This window comes from Cibotium barometz, chromosome 8 (assembly GCF_041138505.1).
Source record: "Cibotium barometz isolate CiBa-2024 chromosome 8, ASM4113850v1, whole genome shotgun sequence".
In the NCBI taxonomy this organism is placed as follows: domain Eukaryota; kingdom Viridiplantae; phylum Streptophyta; class Polypodiopsida; order Cyatheales; family Cibotiaceae; genus Cibotium; species Cibotium barometz.
Window position 1 is genome coordinate 53787334 of NC_141053.1, and position 18672 is coordinate 53806005.

At 43.7% G+C, this 18672-nt stretch overlaps 1 protein-coding gene across 1 annotated transcript; it reads left to right on the top strand.

Moving 5' to 3' along the window:
- The first annotated feature begins 2406 nt into the window (after positions 1 to 2406).
- Positions 2407 to 4859, top strand: LOC147636409 (phenylalanine ammonia-lyase 1-like). Its single transcript, XM_086801845.1, has one exon. The coding sequence runs from the start codon at positions 2451 to 2453 to the stop codon at positions 4740 to 4742; it is 2292 nt and encodes a 763-aa protein (XP_086657971.1). The 5' UTR covers positions 2407 to 2450; the 3' UTR covers positions 4743 to 4859.
- The last annotated feature ends 13813 nt before the right edge of the window (positions 4860 to 18672 follow it).

Below are 18672 nucleotides of genomic sequence, written 5' to 3' on the forward strand. Positions count from 1 at the left end.
TTTGCTCAAGGGAGTATCCAATAAACACACATTTTTTAGCTTTTGGATCCAGCTTAGTTCTCAGCTCATTTGGCACATGCACATATGCAATGCATCCAAAGACTTTCAGATGAGACAAATCAGGTTTTCTGCCAGTAAACAATAAAAGCATCCACATGTATCATTATACTGCCTGCTTCTTATAACAATCTGCCTGCACATGTCCACGCTTACCACAATAAAAGCATCCACATGTATCATTATACTGCCTTTGCCAATTTCCACAACCTCTTTGACTCCCCCTGCCTTCTCTGAATTGGCCTCTTCCACCTGCGTGTTGTTGTTATTGTGAATTCTAGGACTATTGTTGTTGTTACTATTGGCTATAACTTTGATTACCTGTTCAGCCACCTCCTTGGCTGCATCCACGGCCTCCTCTTCCTGAACTTGTGTAGAAGGCCTGTTGCTCTCTGAGATATTTTTGTTTTGTGAAGACTGTTGGTCTTCACCCAAGCTCTTCTCTTCTATAATCAACATAGACACCAAATCTGTGAAATTGGGAATGTTTTCCCAAGTTTGAATAGACGTCTTGAACGCCTTGTATTGTGGCCCGAGACCACGTAGACATATCATCATCATCTACTGAAATGCCAATAGATGCAAGGGATTCCACAATACCCTTGATCTTCAATGCATAGTCATTCACATATATACTCTTTTTCTCCACAGTATGAAGTTCATTCTTCAAATGTATCTTGGGTGATATGCGGTCAGTGGGATGACAGGCTGTGTGACAACCATTCTAGAGACTGGCATAGTTATAGCGCCATCTCATTTAGTTGGGTTCACACTATACTAGAGAACCCTAGTATGTATTTGGTTGAGTACCTTTTCATTGTGTGTACTCTTATCTTTGTATATGGTGTGTTGAGTGTTGTGTGAAGAAGAAGAAGATTTTTAGCCTCTCACCTTGTGTGTTCACTTTTAGGGTTTTGTGAGTGTGTGTGTGCTTGCAAGAGCTCAAGCTCTCTTCTCCGCTGCATCTTTTCACATACACCAATAGCTTCCACAAAGCTCCAACACAAAATCTCCTTGGATCTCTCATGCACTTCTCAATTATGCTATCACCCAATGCTCCTATCGCTCTTCTTCTCAATTTTCTTCCCTATGTTGCTCGCAAAACGATGCACTTCTTTCTTACAAAACCATCACAACCCAAATCCATGCATCTTCTCCTCGATTTTGTCAACTACCCTCGACTCTAGCTATCCATGCAGTAGTTCCACCTTCACTTCACACAACTGATAACATCAATTCACTTGTTGCAGGTGGCCATGCAACAATCCCAATTCTCTAAGGTTCTACACACACACGATGATTTATTTTTAGTTTTGGGGTTGGGGTGAACACGTCATCTATTGGGCACAATGATCTTGACCCAAAAAAACCCATAGTGTCTCACTCAACTTGTAAATTTAAAAAAAAGCCATCAGTGTCTCACTCTGTTGCGTGGTGCCCCGGTAGGGATTAAGGGGAAAAATATCAAAAAGATCAACCCTAAACGTTATCACCTTCGCTCCTTTCCCTCTCCATTTTCAAAATTCAAAACCTTCCCTCACTCAAGTGAGAGTGCAATCATGAATGAGGTAGGAGGCGTCTTTGCTTTGATGCAGAAGGAATTAAAACGTTCCTTTTTGCAACAAACGCAATGTAAAAATTCAAATGTTCTTTTTTTTAAAAATAGCAACCCAAACAATTCAAATTTCAAAGCCTTACGTTTCATATCAGTGGACCTAACCTTAGTACCTTACCTAGTCTAAAAAAAGAATACCTTTTTACAGGCTATAGGGAGACTATAGGGAAAGCCTAAGGCGTGCCTACAAAACTCGCCACATAGCTTGAAAAAACTCAACCCATCTTCTCCTTTTTATATACAACATGATTAGGCGATACTATGATTTTATCTCCACCAAAAGTAGGGAATATCCCTTCGATCCCTTCAACTGACCTGAAGAAGACTTCGTGATCTCTATCTTTTGCATGACCTTTTAAAAAAAGTAACGTGTACTTTTTTAGGTTATGCAGAACTACCATTGTGTGGTGTAAAAAGCCCAAATCCTCTCTGTTTTGTGGATTTATTTTTCTTTTCCTAAATTAATATAAAAGCGCCTTTTAAAAAGAGAACAGAAAATGATTTAGATATAAGGTTCAACCGGCGAAAATTTCAACAGGCGAAAATTTCAGCAACGAAAATTTAAATTTGAATATGCGATTTTTTTTCCAAGTGCGTGCACGAGGTTTGAAGAGTCAGTTTGGTGTGGGGGCCCCTGGGGGGACTCAGTCGGAGCTAGTGGGCCGAGCCAAACCCACAGGTTCTTCAGCGATTATATCTAACTCACCCGTGTAACTCAAGCACGCACCATCTGTTTTCGTATCATATCCCACTAGCCACCTTTTTTCACAGCTGAAATATGGCCACTCCCGACGCTTCCGCGACCGCCCACACGAAGCTGGCGCACCTCCACCACCCGCCCACGCTTCCGCTTCCCGTGCAGGGGAAGAACCTGCTGTTCGTGGACGGCCCGGTGGCCAAGCCCCCTCACTGGGGAAAGGCGGCTGAGGCGCTGCAGCCCAGCCACTTCGAGGAGGTGCGGCGCATGATTCGGCAGTTCTGGGAGAGTGAAAAGGTGGTGCTGCGCGGCAGCAGCCTGACAGTGGGCCAGGTGACGGCGGTGACGCAGAGGGCCGGCGTGAAGGTGGAACTGGACGAGGCGGAGGCCAAGCCGCGAGTGGACGAGAGCTCCAACTGGGTGCTCAGCAACGTCCTCAAGGGCACCGACACCTACGGCGTCACCACGGGCTTCGGCGCCACCTCCCACCGCCGCACCAATCAGGTCGTGGACCTTCAGAAGGAGCTGATCCGCTTTCTCAACGCGGGCGTGATCGGGAGAGACGTTGATGGCTGCAGCCTGCCCGTCAAGTACGCCAAGGCTGCCATGTTGGTCCGAACCAACACCCTGATGCAGGGCTACTCCGGCATCCGCTGGGCCATTCTGGACGCCATGCGCAAGATCATGTGCGCCAACGTCATTCCCAAGCTGCCCCTTCGAGGTACCATCACCGCCTCAGGTGACCTGGTCCCCCTCTCCTATATCGCCGGGCTGCTTACCGCCAGATCCAACTCCAAGGCCATCACGCCCGAGGGGAAAGAGGTTTCTGCCGCTGAGGCTCTTAAACTGGCCGGCGTGGAGGCTCCCTTCGAGCTCCAGCCCAAGGAGGGTCTCGCACTTGTCAATGGTACTTCCGTGGGAGCCGCCGTGGCCGCCAATGTGTGCTTCGACGCCAACGTGCTGGTGCTGCTGGCGGAGGTGCTGTCCGCCCTCTTCTGCGAGGTAATGCAGGGCAAGCCCGAGTTCACGGACCCCCTCACCCATCAGCTCAAGCACCATCCGGGCCAGATCGAGGCTGCCGCCGTGATGGAGTTCCTGCTGGAAGGTAGCTCCTACATGCAGGCCGCAGCCAAGCTGCACGAGACAGACCCCCTCTCCAAGCCCAAGCAGGACCGCTACGCCCTCCGGACGTCTCCCCAGTGGCTGGGTCCTCAGGTGGAGGTCATCCGCACGGCCACCCACTCCATAGAGAGGGAGATCAACTCTGTTAACGACAACCCGCTCATTGACGTCTCCCGCGACATGGCTCTGCACGGGGGCAACTTCCAGGGCACCCCCATCGGCGTGTCCATGGACAACATGAGGATCGCCCTGGCCGCCATCGGCAAGCTCATGTTCGCGCAATTCTCCGAGCTTGTTTGCGACTACTATAATTCTGGGTTGCCCTCCAATCTCAGCGGCGGGCCGGATCCCAGCTTGGATTATGGGTTCAAGGGGGCAGAGATTGCTATGGCCGCCTACTGCTCGGAGCTCCAATACCTGGCCAATCCCGTGACCACGCACGTGCAGAGTGCTGAGCAGCACAACCAGGACGTGAATTCTCTGGGGCTCATCGCGGCCAGGAAGACGGCGGAAGCTGTGGAGATACTGAAGCTCATGTCGTCCACTTATATGGTGGCCCTTTGCCAGGCTGTGGATCTGAGGCATCTAGAGGAGAACATGCAAGCCGTGGTGAAGAGCCTCGTGGTGAACGCTTCGAAGGCCATTTCCAGCACCCGCTTTTCCGAGAAGCAGCTGCTGCAGGTCGTGGAACACCAGCCCGTCTTTTCCTACATCGACAATGCCTCCAACCCATCGTACGCTCTCATGCTGCAGCTGAGAGAGATGCTCGTCGAGCAGGCCCTCGAGCCCGCTCGACACGAAGAAGAGAACGCCAAGGAGATCACTCCCCTGTTCAGGGCTATCCCCGTCTTCGAAGCCCAGCTTAAGAAGCTCCTTGACGAGCAGGTGCCCAAGGCAAGGGAAAGATACGACAATGGAGACTATGCAGCGCCCAACATGATTAAGAACTGCAGGACCTACCCCATCTACAAGTTTGTTCGGAGTGAGCTGGGCACCAATCTGCTGCGCGGCACTGCAACAAGGAGCCCTGGTGAGGACATCGAGAAGGTTTTCAATGCCATACTAGATGGGAAGCTGCTCTTGCCTCTGTTGAAATGCCTTGAAGGATGGAGCGGATCTGCCGGGCCTTTCACCCCCCGCCCTGTCCCAGCCTCTCCTGCTGTCTTCAATCCTTTGTACTGGGCCTGGTTCGACAACTTCCGGTCGCCCTCTGCCACCGCAGGCAAAGGATACTGGTCCCTCACTGGCTAAATTCTTGCAAGGAAAGAATAGCCTCATCAGCCTCGGAAGAATTGTACGTGGAGGGTTGTAGTATCAAGTTAAATAACGCTGGAAATAAAACACACACGAGTTTCTCATTTGATCAAATATCCATGTGTTATGTGTTACTAAAGATGGTCATTGCTAATCTCGTTTTAGTTTTATCATGCATATTGATGAGAAAAAGCAAGTGTAAGTGCATGTAGGCTTCATTTTTTACGGGTGGGTAGGCCTACGCTTCTGAGACTTTTTTATAACTAAGACTATATTAGGGAGGAAAATCCCATTCTTTTTGAAATTTTCTTTTAAATCTACATTTTGGTGTATCTTGAGCATACCAATTCTAAAGTGTGGATTTAGAACCTATTGTTTAAGAGCTATCTAATGATATGTTAGATGAGAGGGTTTTAACAAAATCTTAAAAGAGTTTACCGTACCTTCTATTTTTTGATCTTGTAAAATAGGAATTGAGATTTTCCTAAACTCTCTTATATGGTCTAATAATAATAACAGCTTTCATCCAAGAATAGGTCTTTGTGTAGGACGTCGAAACGAGACATATCCATCGTACCCTAATTTCGAGCCCAACAACCGTTATGAATAACATCCCTCAACGGTTCCAGTCCTTGATTTTAAAGGGTAGCCATGTTTTTTCTTTTGAAGGGCTAAAATATACTTTACCCTTCTTGAAAGAAGGGTTGCAATAAATCTTACCTTTTTTTGAAGGTCATTTTTTAACATACCCTTCCATCATTCCATAATTCTTATTCTATCAATATGCATGTCTTATATAACAATATTAAATTTTTTATAAACTGACAAAAAAAAATAGAATTGAAAAAAAGAGGTTCAACACTATTTACGTGATAAATACACATAAAGGCGTAGAGAGAGAATGTCTTTAATCATTTGAAGAAAATTAGCATTACAACTCATAAGTTTTCAGGTCTTCTTTCTTTCATACTTTCCTACACCTCAAATATTCCATCCCTCCTAATCTACATCTCCCATGTTATGCGGAGCTGAAAGCGAGATGAAAATTAGCATGTCAAGAATTTTCAAGGCCAAACAACATCATCATGTGCGTTTGGTCCTATTTTGCTTAGAAAAACCCCTCGCACATATTGTTGAACTAGTAGCTGATAATGTCACAACCATTTGCCACAACTTTTATAGTGCACGAAACATTTATTGCCATTCTACTTCAGATCCACATTGTTGCCATGCATCAATAAGTCCCAAAGATGGATAAGACTCATATAATGTGGAAATAAATCTAAATAATTCCAAGTCACATTGTTTTTGATATCGGCCCCATCAGGGTTAAACCGGACCTCCAAACCTTGCTCAATCATCTGGCCAATAGAAACCAGATTCTTTGTAATGTTCAAAACATGAAGTACATTTGCAAGGTACTTCACCTTACCATCTTACATAGACAATGGCACATCTCCAACATGGGCAATCGGATAAGCATTGTCATCCCATGTTTCAGCAAAACTTGGTCTTTCAAGGCTCTTCATTTCCTTGAATCACTCACCATGACTTGTAATGTGGTTCAAAGCACTTGAATCAACATACCATACATTATCTTTACATGCTGCTATATCATTTATAGACACAACATTAACTACATGTTGCATAACAAACAACCTCTCATTATCCTCATTATTTTTGTTAGAGGATGCATAGTTGTTTTGCTGCACTTCTCTGTTTCTTATAGCAATCTGCCTGCACATGTCCACACTTACCACAATAAAAATACCCTCGTGTATCATTATGCTGCCTTTGCCAATTACGACAACTTCTTTGACTCTCCCTGCCTCTAAACTAGCCTCTTCCACCTGTGTGTTGTTGTTGTGAATCCTGGGACTATGCTGCTTCTGCTGACCATAATTTTGATTACCTATTTAGCCACCACCTTGGCATGTGCACGACCTGTTTTGGCCACCACCTTGGCCACATGTAATTCCTCTTCAATGATCAGCCATTGACACCAAATCTGTGAAGTTGGGAATGTTCTCTCGAGTCTGAATAGACATCTTGAACGGTTGTATTATGGCCTAAGACCACGTAGACACACTTCCACCTTATCATCATCAACAGAAACACCAACTGATATAAGGGATTCCACAATGCCCTTGATCTTCAAATCATAATCATTCACAGACATATTCTTCTTCTCAGAGTATGAAGCTCATTCTTCAACTAGATCCTTCGTGCCTTGGTGTTGGTTTCATACAGCTTCACCAAGGTGTCCCATGCCTCCTTAGGTGACTTGGCATCTTGTATATGCCCAATCATAGTGTCCTGTATGCTGATAGAAAGCCAATACATGACTTTCCTTGCTCCTCCTTGATTCTAATCCTTGAACTCTTTTATATCTACAGTAGTTGGATTAATCTACAGCAGTTGGATTAATCTCCGGTGCCTCCTTATGTTCACCTTCAATGTAGTCCCAATAACCCTTTCCCATCAAGAAATTTTTCAATCTAAACCTCCAAGCATGGAGGTTGTTCTTGTCAAGCTTCTCTTCAACAATCTGGTTTATTCCATCACTCGACATCTTTCCTGTAACACAAATTTACCAACAACACCAGTCTTGCTTGACCTGCAGAAACTGTTGTATTCTCGGCAACGGTACTAAATTGCACCCAAACTGTCACAACAAGTGAACTCAATTTGCATACATACACCCAATGGAAACTTTGAGACTTGTTTGTAGTACACACTGTGTCTGCACAACCAATCGCCCTTCTTGCAGTTCCAAAAATATGGTTATGCAGAGAATTCAAAGTTACCCACAGTGCTCGTGAACGCTTGCTAACTGAAAGCTAACTGAAAACGGGGGTCTAGACGCGCTCGAAATGCATTTTCGGCCCAAAAATGTTATGTCCAACGGACAATATAGTTGCCTTGTAGCTCTCCTCTTGCAAAGAAAGCTCCTCAATCGGAGTTCTTTTGCCAGTGCCTCCCAAAGAGCTCCCGACAATGGTGTAGTAGCCAACACAAAGGGGGAAGAGTAGATGAAGCTCTTACCCTCGTACCGTTTCCTGTGCTTCTCTTGCTTATCGCTCAGCCCTTAGCATGAGCCATGCTCTGATACCATGAAATGAAAAGATGCAGGGAAGAAGAGAGCTTGAGCTCTTGCAAGCACAAACACACTCATACAAACCCTAAAAGAGAACGAGGCTGAAAATACTTCTTCTTCTTCACATAACAAAAGAGGTCTACAAAGAAGATAAAGTAACTATCACACATAATAGAGTATATACAAGTTGTCCATAATGTGAACACGCGAAGAGGCATGGGTAGATGTGGACTAGTTGGTGTAGTCCAGCTGTGGAATCTTTGGTGTATAGATATGTTGGTGCCAGCTACCAAACTAGCCAGTGATATAAATGTCGAACAATCATGCAGGTGCCTCGTGAGTGTCAGCTCATGTTGAGCTTGACATCTCAACACGATGTGAGAACCACCTCGATGTCACACATGTAGAGGTGGCGGACTATAACCACCACCAACTTGGAGTTGTTGCCAAGATCAAGAAGGCACCACTTAAAAGAGTGATCAACTACGTCAGGAAAGAGAGATGGATGAGGAGAGTGTGCTGGTGTGTGCAAGGAGTACAAGTCTTTTGATACATCTATCTCTGTTGTTCGGAGTATAGGTTTACCAGATTTTGATGAGTTGGTTTCATTCTTGCTTGTTGAGGAAATCAAACTCAGTGACTTTTCATGATGCATCTAATAGCCATGATGATCATGGCAGGAGTCACACTTTTTATTCACAAAGGGGATTTAGAGGCAGGGGGAGATTTACATCACGAGGTCGTGGTAATGGTCATGGATGGAAGGATAGGTCACCACAACAAAATTTTTAGCCTTCATATGGTGCTAGAGGTGGTCGTGGATATACACCTCAAAGAGGTAGATGTAATCCTCGTGGAAGAGAACGTTGGCAAGGCTAACAAGCATCTATGCAAAATGTGGAATGCCATTACTGTGGAAAGTTTGGTCATATGGCACGTGACTGTTAACACAAACAAAATGATTTGAGAGGGGGTAGAGCACAACATGGTGGAAATTATGCACATGGTGGAAATTTTACACAACATGGTGGAAATTATGCAAATGGTGGAAATTTTGCATCAAGCAGTCATGATGGCAGTGCAAATCACTTGTTTGCCATGAAACATGTCGTGGGATCTATGATGACACATGGTATATGGACTCTGGAGCATCAAACCATATGACTTGTCATGGTGGCGAATGTTTTGAACATATAAAGCTAATGGATGTGAAAGGCTATGTGGAGACGGGTGATGATTCCCAGCATACTATCACTCATGCTGGGTGTACCATTGGTGATGCACAATGGTGAAACGAAGTCTATGTCAGATGTCTTGTATGTGCCTTCTATTACAAAGAGTTACAGGTTCGTTTCAACGAGCATGAGGATTTCAAAAATGGATGTAGAGTCATTGCCAAAGGTAAGAAAGAAGGCAGGCTATTTAAATTGGATGCTGGGATTCCTGAGTTGAAATTGGCCATGTTCTCTAAAAGCTAAAATGTGGTATAAGACATTGAAATGTGGCATAAAAGGATTGAACATGTGAACATACAAAAGTTAAAGAACATTCAGGCAAGAGGCATTGTTGGTGGGCTGCCTAGATTCAAGTATGATGGGAATATGCATATCTGTGATGCTTGCCAGTTTGGAAAGCAAGCAAGGTTGCCATTTCATAAAGAAGGCAACATGAGTAGCAGGCCACTTGAGATAGTTCATAGTGATGTATGGGGTCCTGCACAAAACCCATCCATTAAAGGCAGCTTGTATTATGCAACATTCATTGATGATTTCAGTAGAATGACTTGGATTTACTTTCTCAAAGAGAGAAGAGTGAAGTTTTGGGAAAGTTTATGGACTTCAAAGCTTTTGTAAAGAAGCAATATGGCTCTTGGATAAAATGTTTGAAAACAGATGGAGGTGCTGAATACACCTCACATGCTTTTGAGAACTTCTTGTGAGAAAGAATGGCATAAGAAGGCAGCTAACTTACGGGTACACACCTCAGCAAAATGGTGTTGCTGAGAGGAAAAATAGAGTCATTGGTGATGTGGCTAGGGCCATGCTTAATGAAAAGAGCATGCCAGACTATTATTGGGAAGAAGCGTGTGCCACAGCAGTGTATGTACTTAATAAGACACCCACAACTACCATACATGGAAGTACACTAGAGATGCATCTTACAGGTTTTAGGCCAGACATTGGACACCTCAAAGTGTTTGGTAGCATAGCTTATGTGCATGTGCCAGATGAGAGAAGGAAGAAGCTAGAACCTAAGGCAGAAAAGTGCATTTTTGTTGGGTATACACAGGATCGCAAGGCATATAAATGTTACAATCCACATACTAGGCAAGTGGTTATCTCACGAGATGTGGTTTGATGAAATTGCTAGTTGTTGGTACAAGGCAAAGGATGAGGGTGTCATTGATTCCATTGATGCTGATGTACATGTGAACTTGCCACAAACAAGTTCTATTTCTATGTCTGGGCTAGCAGAGTCTGAGAGTAGCACTATACATCCATGGTCAGGACACTTAAGACATGAGAGTGTGAGCACTGGGAGTAGTGCTGTGTGGATAAAGGGAAAAAGAAGGTTGAAGGAATTGGCATTACAGGTTATGAGTCGTCAAGTTTGGAAAGTTTGGATGAGTAACTTAGCATACTAATTTCACGTACACCAGGTGCAAGGCAGGATAGATATGTGCCTCCACATGCTAGAGTGACATGTTCAAAGTGATCCACATGCATTGCGGAGATCCCAAAGGGTCAGGTATCCAATTGACAGGCTGATATATTGTGACTTTGCTATGCATTACACATATATGACCTCTTTGGTGAAGCATGTGGAACCTACATGCTATACAGAAGCTATTGGGAAGAAGCATGCATGGGAGAAGGCAATGGATGTTGAGATGGACGCATTGGTCCATAATGAAACTTGGGATTTGGTTGCCTTACCACAAGGCAAAAATGTCATTGGTTGCAAATGGGTTTATAAGGTGAAATGCAAATCAGATGGTTCCATTGAGCACCATAAAGCACGACTGGTAGCTAAGGGTTATGCACAAACCCAAGGCTTGGACTATGATGAAACATTTAGTCCAGTTGCAAAGATTGGAACAGTGAGAGAAGTCATTTTTATCTGCAACAAATGGTTGGGAAATGCATCAAATGGATGTGAAAAATGCATTTCTAAATGGTGATTTACAAGAGGAAGTTTATATGGCACAGCCACCAGAAGGATATGTACACCTGAGGTACCCCACTCATGTATGGAGGTTAAAGAAAGCATTATATGGTTTGAAGCAAGTGATAAGATAAGTGGGATTGTCTTGCTTGTCATCTATGTGGATGACTTAATTGTCACAGGAGATCATGCTACAAATGTTATGCATGTCAAGAAGGCATTGAGTGGGCAGTTTGATATGAAAAACCTAGGTGAATTGAGATATTTTCTTGGGATTGAAGTGATCAAAGACCATGCAGGGACATGGTTAGTGCAACGCCAATATGCATTGGATATGTTGGCAAAATATGGGATGACAGGGTGTAAGCCAATGAGTACACCTTCGGAGAAGAATGTGAAGCTGCAGGCTGATTTTGGTGAAGAGTTGGATGATCCATCTATGTATAGAAAGATGGTTGGCAGTCTTATTTACATGACTATCACATGACCGGCGGATCTTAGTTATGCTGTGGGGCTAGTAAGCCAATTTATGAAAACCTCATTTGGATGCAGTGAGATGCATTATGTGCTATGTAAAGACCACTGCACATTATGGTCTTCTTTATGAGCATGGTAAAGGCTTGGATGTACACGGCTACATAGACGCAGATTGGGCAGGTAGCTCGTATGACAGGAGGTCTACTACTGGTTATGCCTTTACATTTGGAAGTGCAGTGATGAGTTGGAGTAGTAAGAAGCAACCCACTATTGCTTTATCTAGTACTACAGAGGCTGAATACAGGGGAGTAGCCTTAGCTACATGTGAAGGATTATGGTTAAAGAGTCTCTTGGCTGATTTGGGTGAGCCTATTGATGGCAAGGTTGTCATTCATTGTGAAAACATGAGCAGCATACAGTTGGCCAAGAATCCAGTCCTTCATGCGCGGACCAAACATCCCATATTTTGCCAGTCCACTATCATTTTGTCAAAGAGAAAGTGTTGGATGATACAGTGGATTTGCAGTATTATGTGAAGAGTGAAGAGCAAGTGACATCTTTATAAAGCCACTTAGCAGGGAGAAGTTTGAGTACTTCCGTACTATGTTGGGAGTACATGGGATGAGCTTGAGGGGGAGTGTTGAGAGCTTTGATAGCCCAAGTCATCTACATCATCATCTATGGAAGTACATCATGAGCTTGAGAGGGGCTGTTGAGATTCAAGCTCGATGTCAGCTTGTGCCAGTTGCACTATGTGCTGGCGTGTTAGGCAGTAGCATGTGTGAGACATAAATGACCGCGTCCAGCTTGTCATAGTGTGTGGACAGTAGCTAGGGTTAGCTTTGTGTGAACACAACACAAGTGTGTTGTAGCTTTTGGATTATGGCTTTATGCATTGTGTGAGATGGGACATGGCTTCCCTTTATGGTTAGGGTTTGATTAGTACATTAGGGTTTGCTCCTGTGTGTGTGTCTCCTCTCCCTCTACTTGTTTTTCATCAAGCCTAAGAAATTTTTAGTAATGTAAGTCTATGCAAGATGGTAGTTTGATGTTGTTGCAAAGATTTACACATTGTCTCTATCACCATATCCAATTCAAGGCAATAAAAGGTAACCAAGTACAAGCAAACAAGAAGCCATGAAAGCATTAAAATCACATCAAAATGTAAGGTTCATCAATATCTTCTTTGCACTTGCAAAAACAAGTTCTACCATCATCAACCACCACCTCCAGACTAGACCTACAAAGTGGAGGCCCTTGACAACTCTCCCCAACCCTAGCCCAATCTCATGAAACTCTCAAGACTTGCACTAAGAAGTACTTACATTATGGGTCAAGAACATGTACAAAACCTCTCTCAACTAAAGAGGGGTGTCGCAAAAGCATCATGACCTTGACTCCCTAAAAGAGATAAAAAGGAAAGAGTCTTGTGCTTGCAAAAACAAGTTTTACCATCAACCACCACCTCCAAAATAGACTTGCAAAGTGGAGGCCCTTGACAAGTCTCCCCAACCCTAGCTCAATCTCATGAAACTCTTAAGTTTTATGTTAATAAGTACTTAAATTGTAGGCCAAGAATAGGTACAAAACCTCTCTCAATTGAAGAGGGGTGTCACAAAGCATTGTGACCTTGACTCCCCAAAAGAGATAAAGGAATGAGTTGAATAAAGAAGACACAAGATTGTGTAAACAATGAAGAAAGAAGCACAAAGAAGATGTTGAATATGAGTTAGAGGAAATGTCAGGAAGAGAAGGAGCACACACAAGAGCCACATAGCCCATGCATAATCCTTGCATTATTAGGGCTTAGTACCTCACAAACATATCTTATGCAAATACACAATTACAATCACTAGCACCTATACCAAAACCTCATCATCATTGATAACCGCCCTGGTACATCTTGCATGAATACCTACTCACAATTACTAGAACTTTCACCAAAGCCTCACCATCGTTAAAAACCATCCTAGTACATTTTGCATGAATACCTACTCACAATTACTATCACCTGAACCAAAGCCTTGTCATCGACAATCATCATACATCTCTAGATGGGGGGCTTGTGGGCACAAGTTTGAACCATGGTATGACCCATGGTACATAACCCATGGTATGACCCATGGTACATAACCCATGCCTAGATTCCCTTCAAATTTGTAGGAACCTCCCAGATCTTCAATAATAAATACAACATCATTGCCCTCTCCATTACCCTCTACACTAGCTCTCCATTGTTGAACCATACTCCTCTAACCAAACAAGCAAAGATGGGTAGGCTAATCTCTTCAACCATGAGATGTGGGTAGAGTAAGTTGTACCAATTAGTGTAGAACCACCCTATGTTGGTGTAAGGTTCCTCCCTTCTAAAATGGGGGAAACACTTAAGATAGTCCACTAAGTCTTATCTTGGGAAAAATTTCCTATTCATCGACACCTTGACCCTGTAGAGATTCAAGGATACGATTCATAGGTATGACCTAGCTCTATCCCGTAGGAGGAGCGTGGTTTTCTAAACATCAAATCACCCATAGGGCAACTGATCATAAATTGGGCAACTACTAGACTTGATTTCTAGAGACAACGCTTTTTTCCTCATCTTATGCAAGGCACAGCCGCTGGCCTAGTCTTCTAGAATAGAGTTGCCCAAGAACCTAATTATCTAGCGTAGGGCTTTCACTTGATTTGTTGGAAAGTTACCCGACAAATCGGGTCCACCCGTCCGTAGGATGGTGCCGTCGGGGCATTCCATCCTCCCACTTTCCACCCTACTCAACGCATCAATTTGTTTTCTAATTAATCCTACCACACTCTTTGACATAAATAAACATATTCCTTAATTAAGGTCCTTTTTCACAAGGTTTGTTAAAACAGCCTTTTTACACAATACAATCATACCAAAGACAAGATATATTTATATAAAAAGTTTATACATGAATCAATTCCAAACAAGCCAAACCGGCTTTCTTATTCTTATACTGCCGATGATCTAGAATTCGGCCTTCTAGCCTCTACATGCTGGGCAAAACCCTACGGGACCATACACCTCATCTGGCGAGGACTCAAGCTGGCCTGTCGCCCTCTCAGGCTCCATCGCTTGATCCTCCCACCCCTCAGAGAATGTCTGCACACTAGGGTGGGCTTATTTACCGCACTAGCCTGGGCCCTCAGAACTAGGCAGCCTCATAATCTCTCGCCTCAATCGGCGATCCTTATTCTCAATGGTATGAGGGATACCTTGGGCCATTCTCGGGCTTTGCTAACGACGTCGCCCGGCTACACAAGCACGGAACGGAGTTAGCGTTGAAGCCAAAAAAAGTCTTAAATTCTAAAGATAACAACTTCAATGCAATTTATTAAATATAGCATTCACAATTTGTGAAGATAACAATTTCAACGCAATTTATCGAATACAACATCACATAATTCGTAACTTCATACAATTTTTATGTCGTCATTTTAAAAGGAAAAGATACCATTCATTAATACTAATTTAAGGAAAAGATACCATTCATTAACACTAATTTAAGAAAAATCTTTTCTTTTAAAAATTAACCAAGCTAACCTGGCCACCATTTCCTTGAGGAGCTTGAAAGGGGAGGGCTGGTGGGAGCATCTTCCCTAATCTCGTTATTGCGCGCTTCTGTTGAGACAATATTTTGACGTATCCGAGAAGAGGCCATCTTAGGCGTTGCCTTGTAGAGCTCGCTGCTGCGATCGAAACGCTTCAGTCGGATCTGAATTCTGAGTTTGTTTGCTCACCGTATGAGCAAAAGAGTATGACGCACGAACCCTTTCTTAAGGCAAAAAACCCTTATTAAAGTCTACGCAAATGGTTGGGGGGGGATTGTGAGATGTCCTTAAGGGCAAAAACGTGGAGGAGGGCTGAGAGGGCTACTGTAAGTCTATTCACACCGGGGGGGGAGAAGAGTTAAGGACACTGCCTCTAAGGAAGAGGGGGATGGAGGAAATTTAGCTTATCTGAAAAGAGGTAAATGAGGGAGTGTGAGAGGGGTGGCTGTACTGTAGAAGCAAGTACACCACACAGGGACGGACAGCGGTATGGAGGATGGTACAACAGGGCATACGCAGCACAGAGATGCGTGCCATTGTGGAGCACCCGGGGGGTTTATATAGCAGAGGGGCGGGGGTACGGGCGTTGCGCAAAGCAAGGACGAAAGGACGGTGTACCTTCAAAGGCTATGGATCAGTGGCCTGCATGGGTCTAGGGGAAAGGTACGGTGTCGGTTTTCCGGGAAAGGAGTGGTACGCATGTACCTTATCTGGTCTGGGGCAGCATGGGTGTCCACGTAGGGGTACGTGTGGACCATATAGTGGGCGACCGTCCTTTGGTTCTTGGGCGGCCATCGTACGAGCACCCTAGTAAGTGTGTACGGCCCAAATTTTGGGATGGGGTATCCAAATTTTGGGGTGGGATACCCAAATTTGGGGCGCTCGTCTCGATTTGCATGCCGGACCGTCTCGGGGACGAATTTTTTTTTAAAATCCGGGAGGTTCTCCTGGTCGTTAGGGTTCAGACCGTTCGTCAATTGGACGCCCGGTCGTGCATTTATTAAGGTTTAAAGGTCGTCGTTTTTAACTAAAATGACTGAAATTTGCGTATAGGCTTTATCTGGTGTCCGTTTTGGATGCTGTAAAATCCTATATTAGGGTAAAATTACGCGCATATTCCAAATTTGGACTCAAAATTTGAAGATTCTAAGTAGAAATGACTAAAATAATAAAATCATTGATTTTTATACCATAAAAACTCACAATTACATGGACATTTCTTTATTAGTAAAGATGCGTATGTTACATCCTTCTCCCCTTAAAGAAATCGAGATGTCCTCATCTCGTCATGAATTGGGGATAATCTTTTAAGAGTGTAGCTTCATCATCCCAAGTTGCATCCTCTTCAGGGTAATCTTTCCACTGTACTAGATGTTCTACAAGAGTTCTATTTCGGAGTTGCCTTTCCCTAGAATCTATGATGCTACTGGGCTGTAATTCAAGGACTCCTTGAGTAGGGATTACAACTTGTTCATCATCAAGAATATGATCGAGACTGGGGACATATGGTTTTAACAAACTTACATGAAATACAATATGGACTTTGATATGGGCTGGGAGTTGGAGTTTATAGGCACTTTTACCTAGACATTTGATAACTGTAGAAGAACTCTGTCTCCTTCCTTGAAGGTCCTTTCAGACCTCTTGTTGTCAGCATAATGCTTTTGTCGATCTTGGGCAGCTTTAATATCCTTTTGGATTGCCTTGGTTTGTTTCTCCATTTCTTCGAGCATTTTCCTAGATGCCTCAACTCTTATGGTTGGATCAGAGAAATTTAGAGGAGACATGCATTCTTGCCCATAGAGTGCCTTGAATGGTGACATTCCTATGCTTTGATGATAAGACGCATTGTAGGCAAATTCTACCAAAGGAAGGTATTGAATCCACCTTCTTGGTTCCCGTCCACAGTATGCTCTGAGAATGTCTTCAATTACTTGATTGACTCTCTCAGTCTGGCCATCGGTCTCTGGATGATAAGCTGTGCTAAAGCAAAGTTGAGTTCCCAGGGCTTGAAATAAGGACTGCCAGAATTTTGAAGTGAAGTCAGAATCTCGGCGGTCACTTACTATCCTTTTTGGGAGACCATGAAGTTTGAGGACTTCCTTGATGAATACTCGAGCAACATTAGAAGCTTTGAAGGTCTTCTTCGCTGGTATAAGGTGAGCTACTTTGGTAAGTAAGTGCACTACTACCAGAATGGAGTCATATCCTCCTGAACAGTGGGGAGACTTGTGACAAAATCCATACGAATGCACTCCCACTTCATTTGGGGAATATCTAAGGGTTGAAGTTTTCCAGGCATCTTGACTCTTTTAGCTTTGATCCTTTGGCATGAGAGACATTGCTTTAAGTACCGAAGGACATCATTTTTCAAGCCTGCCCAATGAAAGCTCCTTCTTACAGCATTTAATGTTTTTGCATAGCCTGGGTGTCCTGCAGCATGGCTATCATGAGCTTCATGGAGGATTAGTTTCTTTAAAGCAGGATCCTTAGGGATACATAGCCTGTGATTGAAGTAGAGGCTTCCTTCGTGAGTGGAGTATCCCTTGATTAGATTCTTTTCTTTCTCTGAATTTCCCCCTTCTTCTACTAACTTCATCATTCTCTGATAATCTGGATCATGAGATGACTTCTTCCACCTTGACCAGAATGGGATTATTTGGCATTGAAATAGCACTCAAGAAAGATTTGTGGCTAAGTGCATCTGCTACCACATTATCTTTCCCGGGGCAGAATTTGATGTCGAAATCATATTCTTGTAGAATTTCAATCCATCTCCTTTGCCGCATGTTGAGGTTAGGCTGGGTGAAGATCCACTTTAGACTATTGTGATCAGTTACAAGCTGGAATTTACTCCCCAAGAGATAATGTCTCCATAATTTGAGGCAATGAACAATTGCCAAGAGCTCCAAATCATGGGTGGCATAATTTGCCTCATATTGCTTCACCTTGCAGGAAGTATGAGCAACTGGTCTTCCTTCTTGGCCTAAGACACCACCAAGTGCTAGACTACTAGCATCAGTAAATAACTACTTCAAATTCCTTGGCAAAATCAGGAAGTTTCAGGACTGGGACAGAAGTAATAATGTCCTTGAGTTGATCAAAACTGTTTTGATGGATTGGCAGCCACACTATTTTGCAATCCTTCTTAAGAAGATCCGTCAGAGGTGCAGCTGCCCAATAGCTATGCGGCATATTCTTCTCTCCCATCAATGCTTGCGCAATCTCAGCAATGTGCCTGTTTTCCACTCAACAACTCCATTTTGCTGCGGAGTGTATCTGCATATGTAAATTGTCTCTGAATACCATTCTTCTTCAAAAATTCAGAGAACTCATTGGATAAGTACTCTCCCCCTCCATCTGACCTTAGGCACTTTACATATTTCCCTGTTTGCTTTTCAACCATAACTCTGAAATTCTGAAATGAGTGAACACCTCGCCCTTCTCCTTCATGACGTATACCCACACTTTCCTTGTGTGGGTATCAATAAATGTCACATAATACCTGTAGCCTCCCATAGACATGGTCTTTGTGGTAGGACCCCACACATCTGAAAGCACAACATCTAGTGCATTTCTGATCACATTTCTATCGCGTGGAAATACATGCTTTGT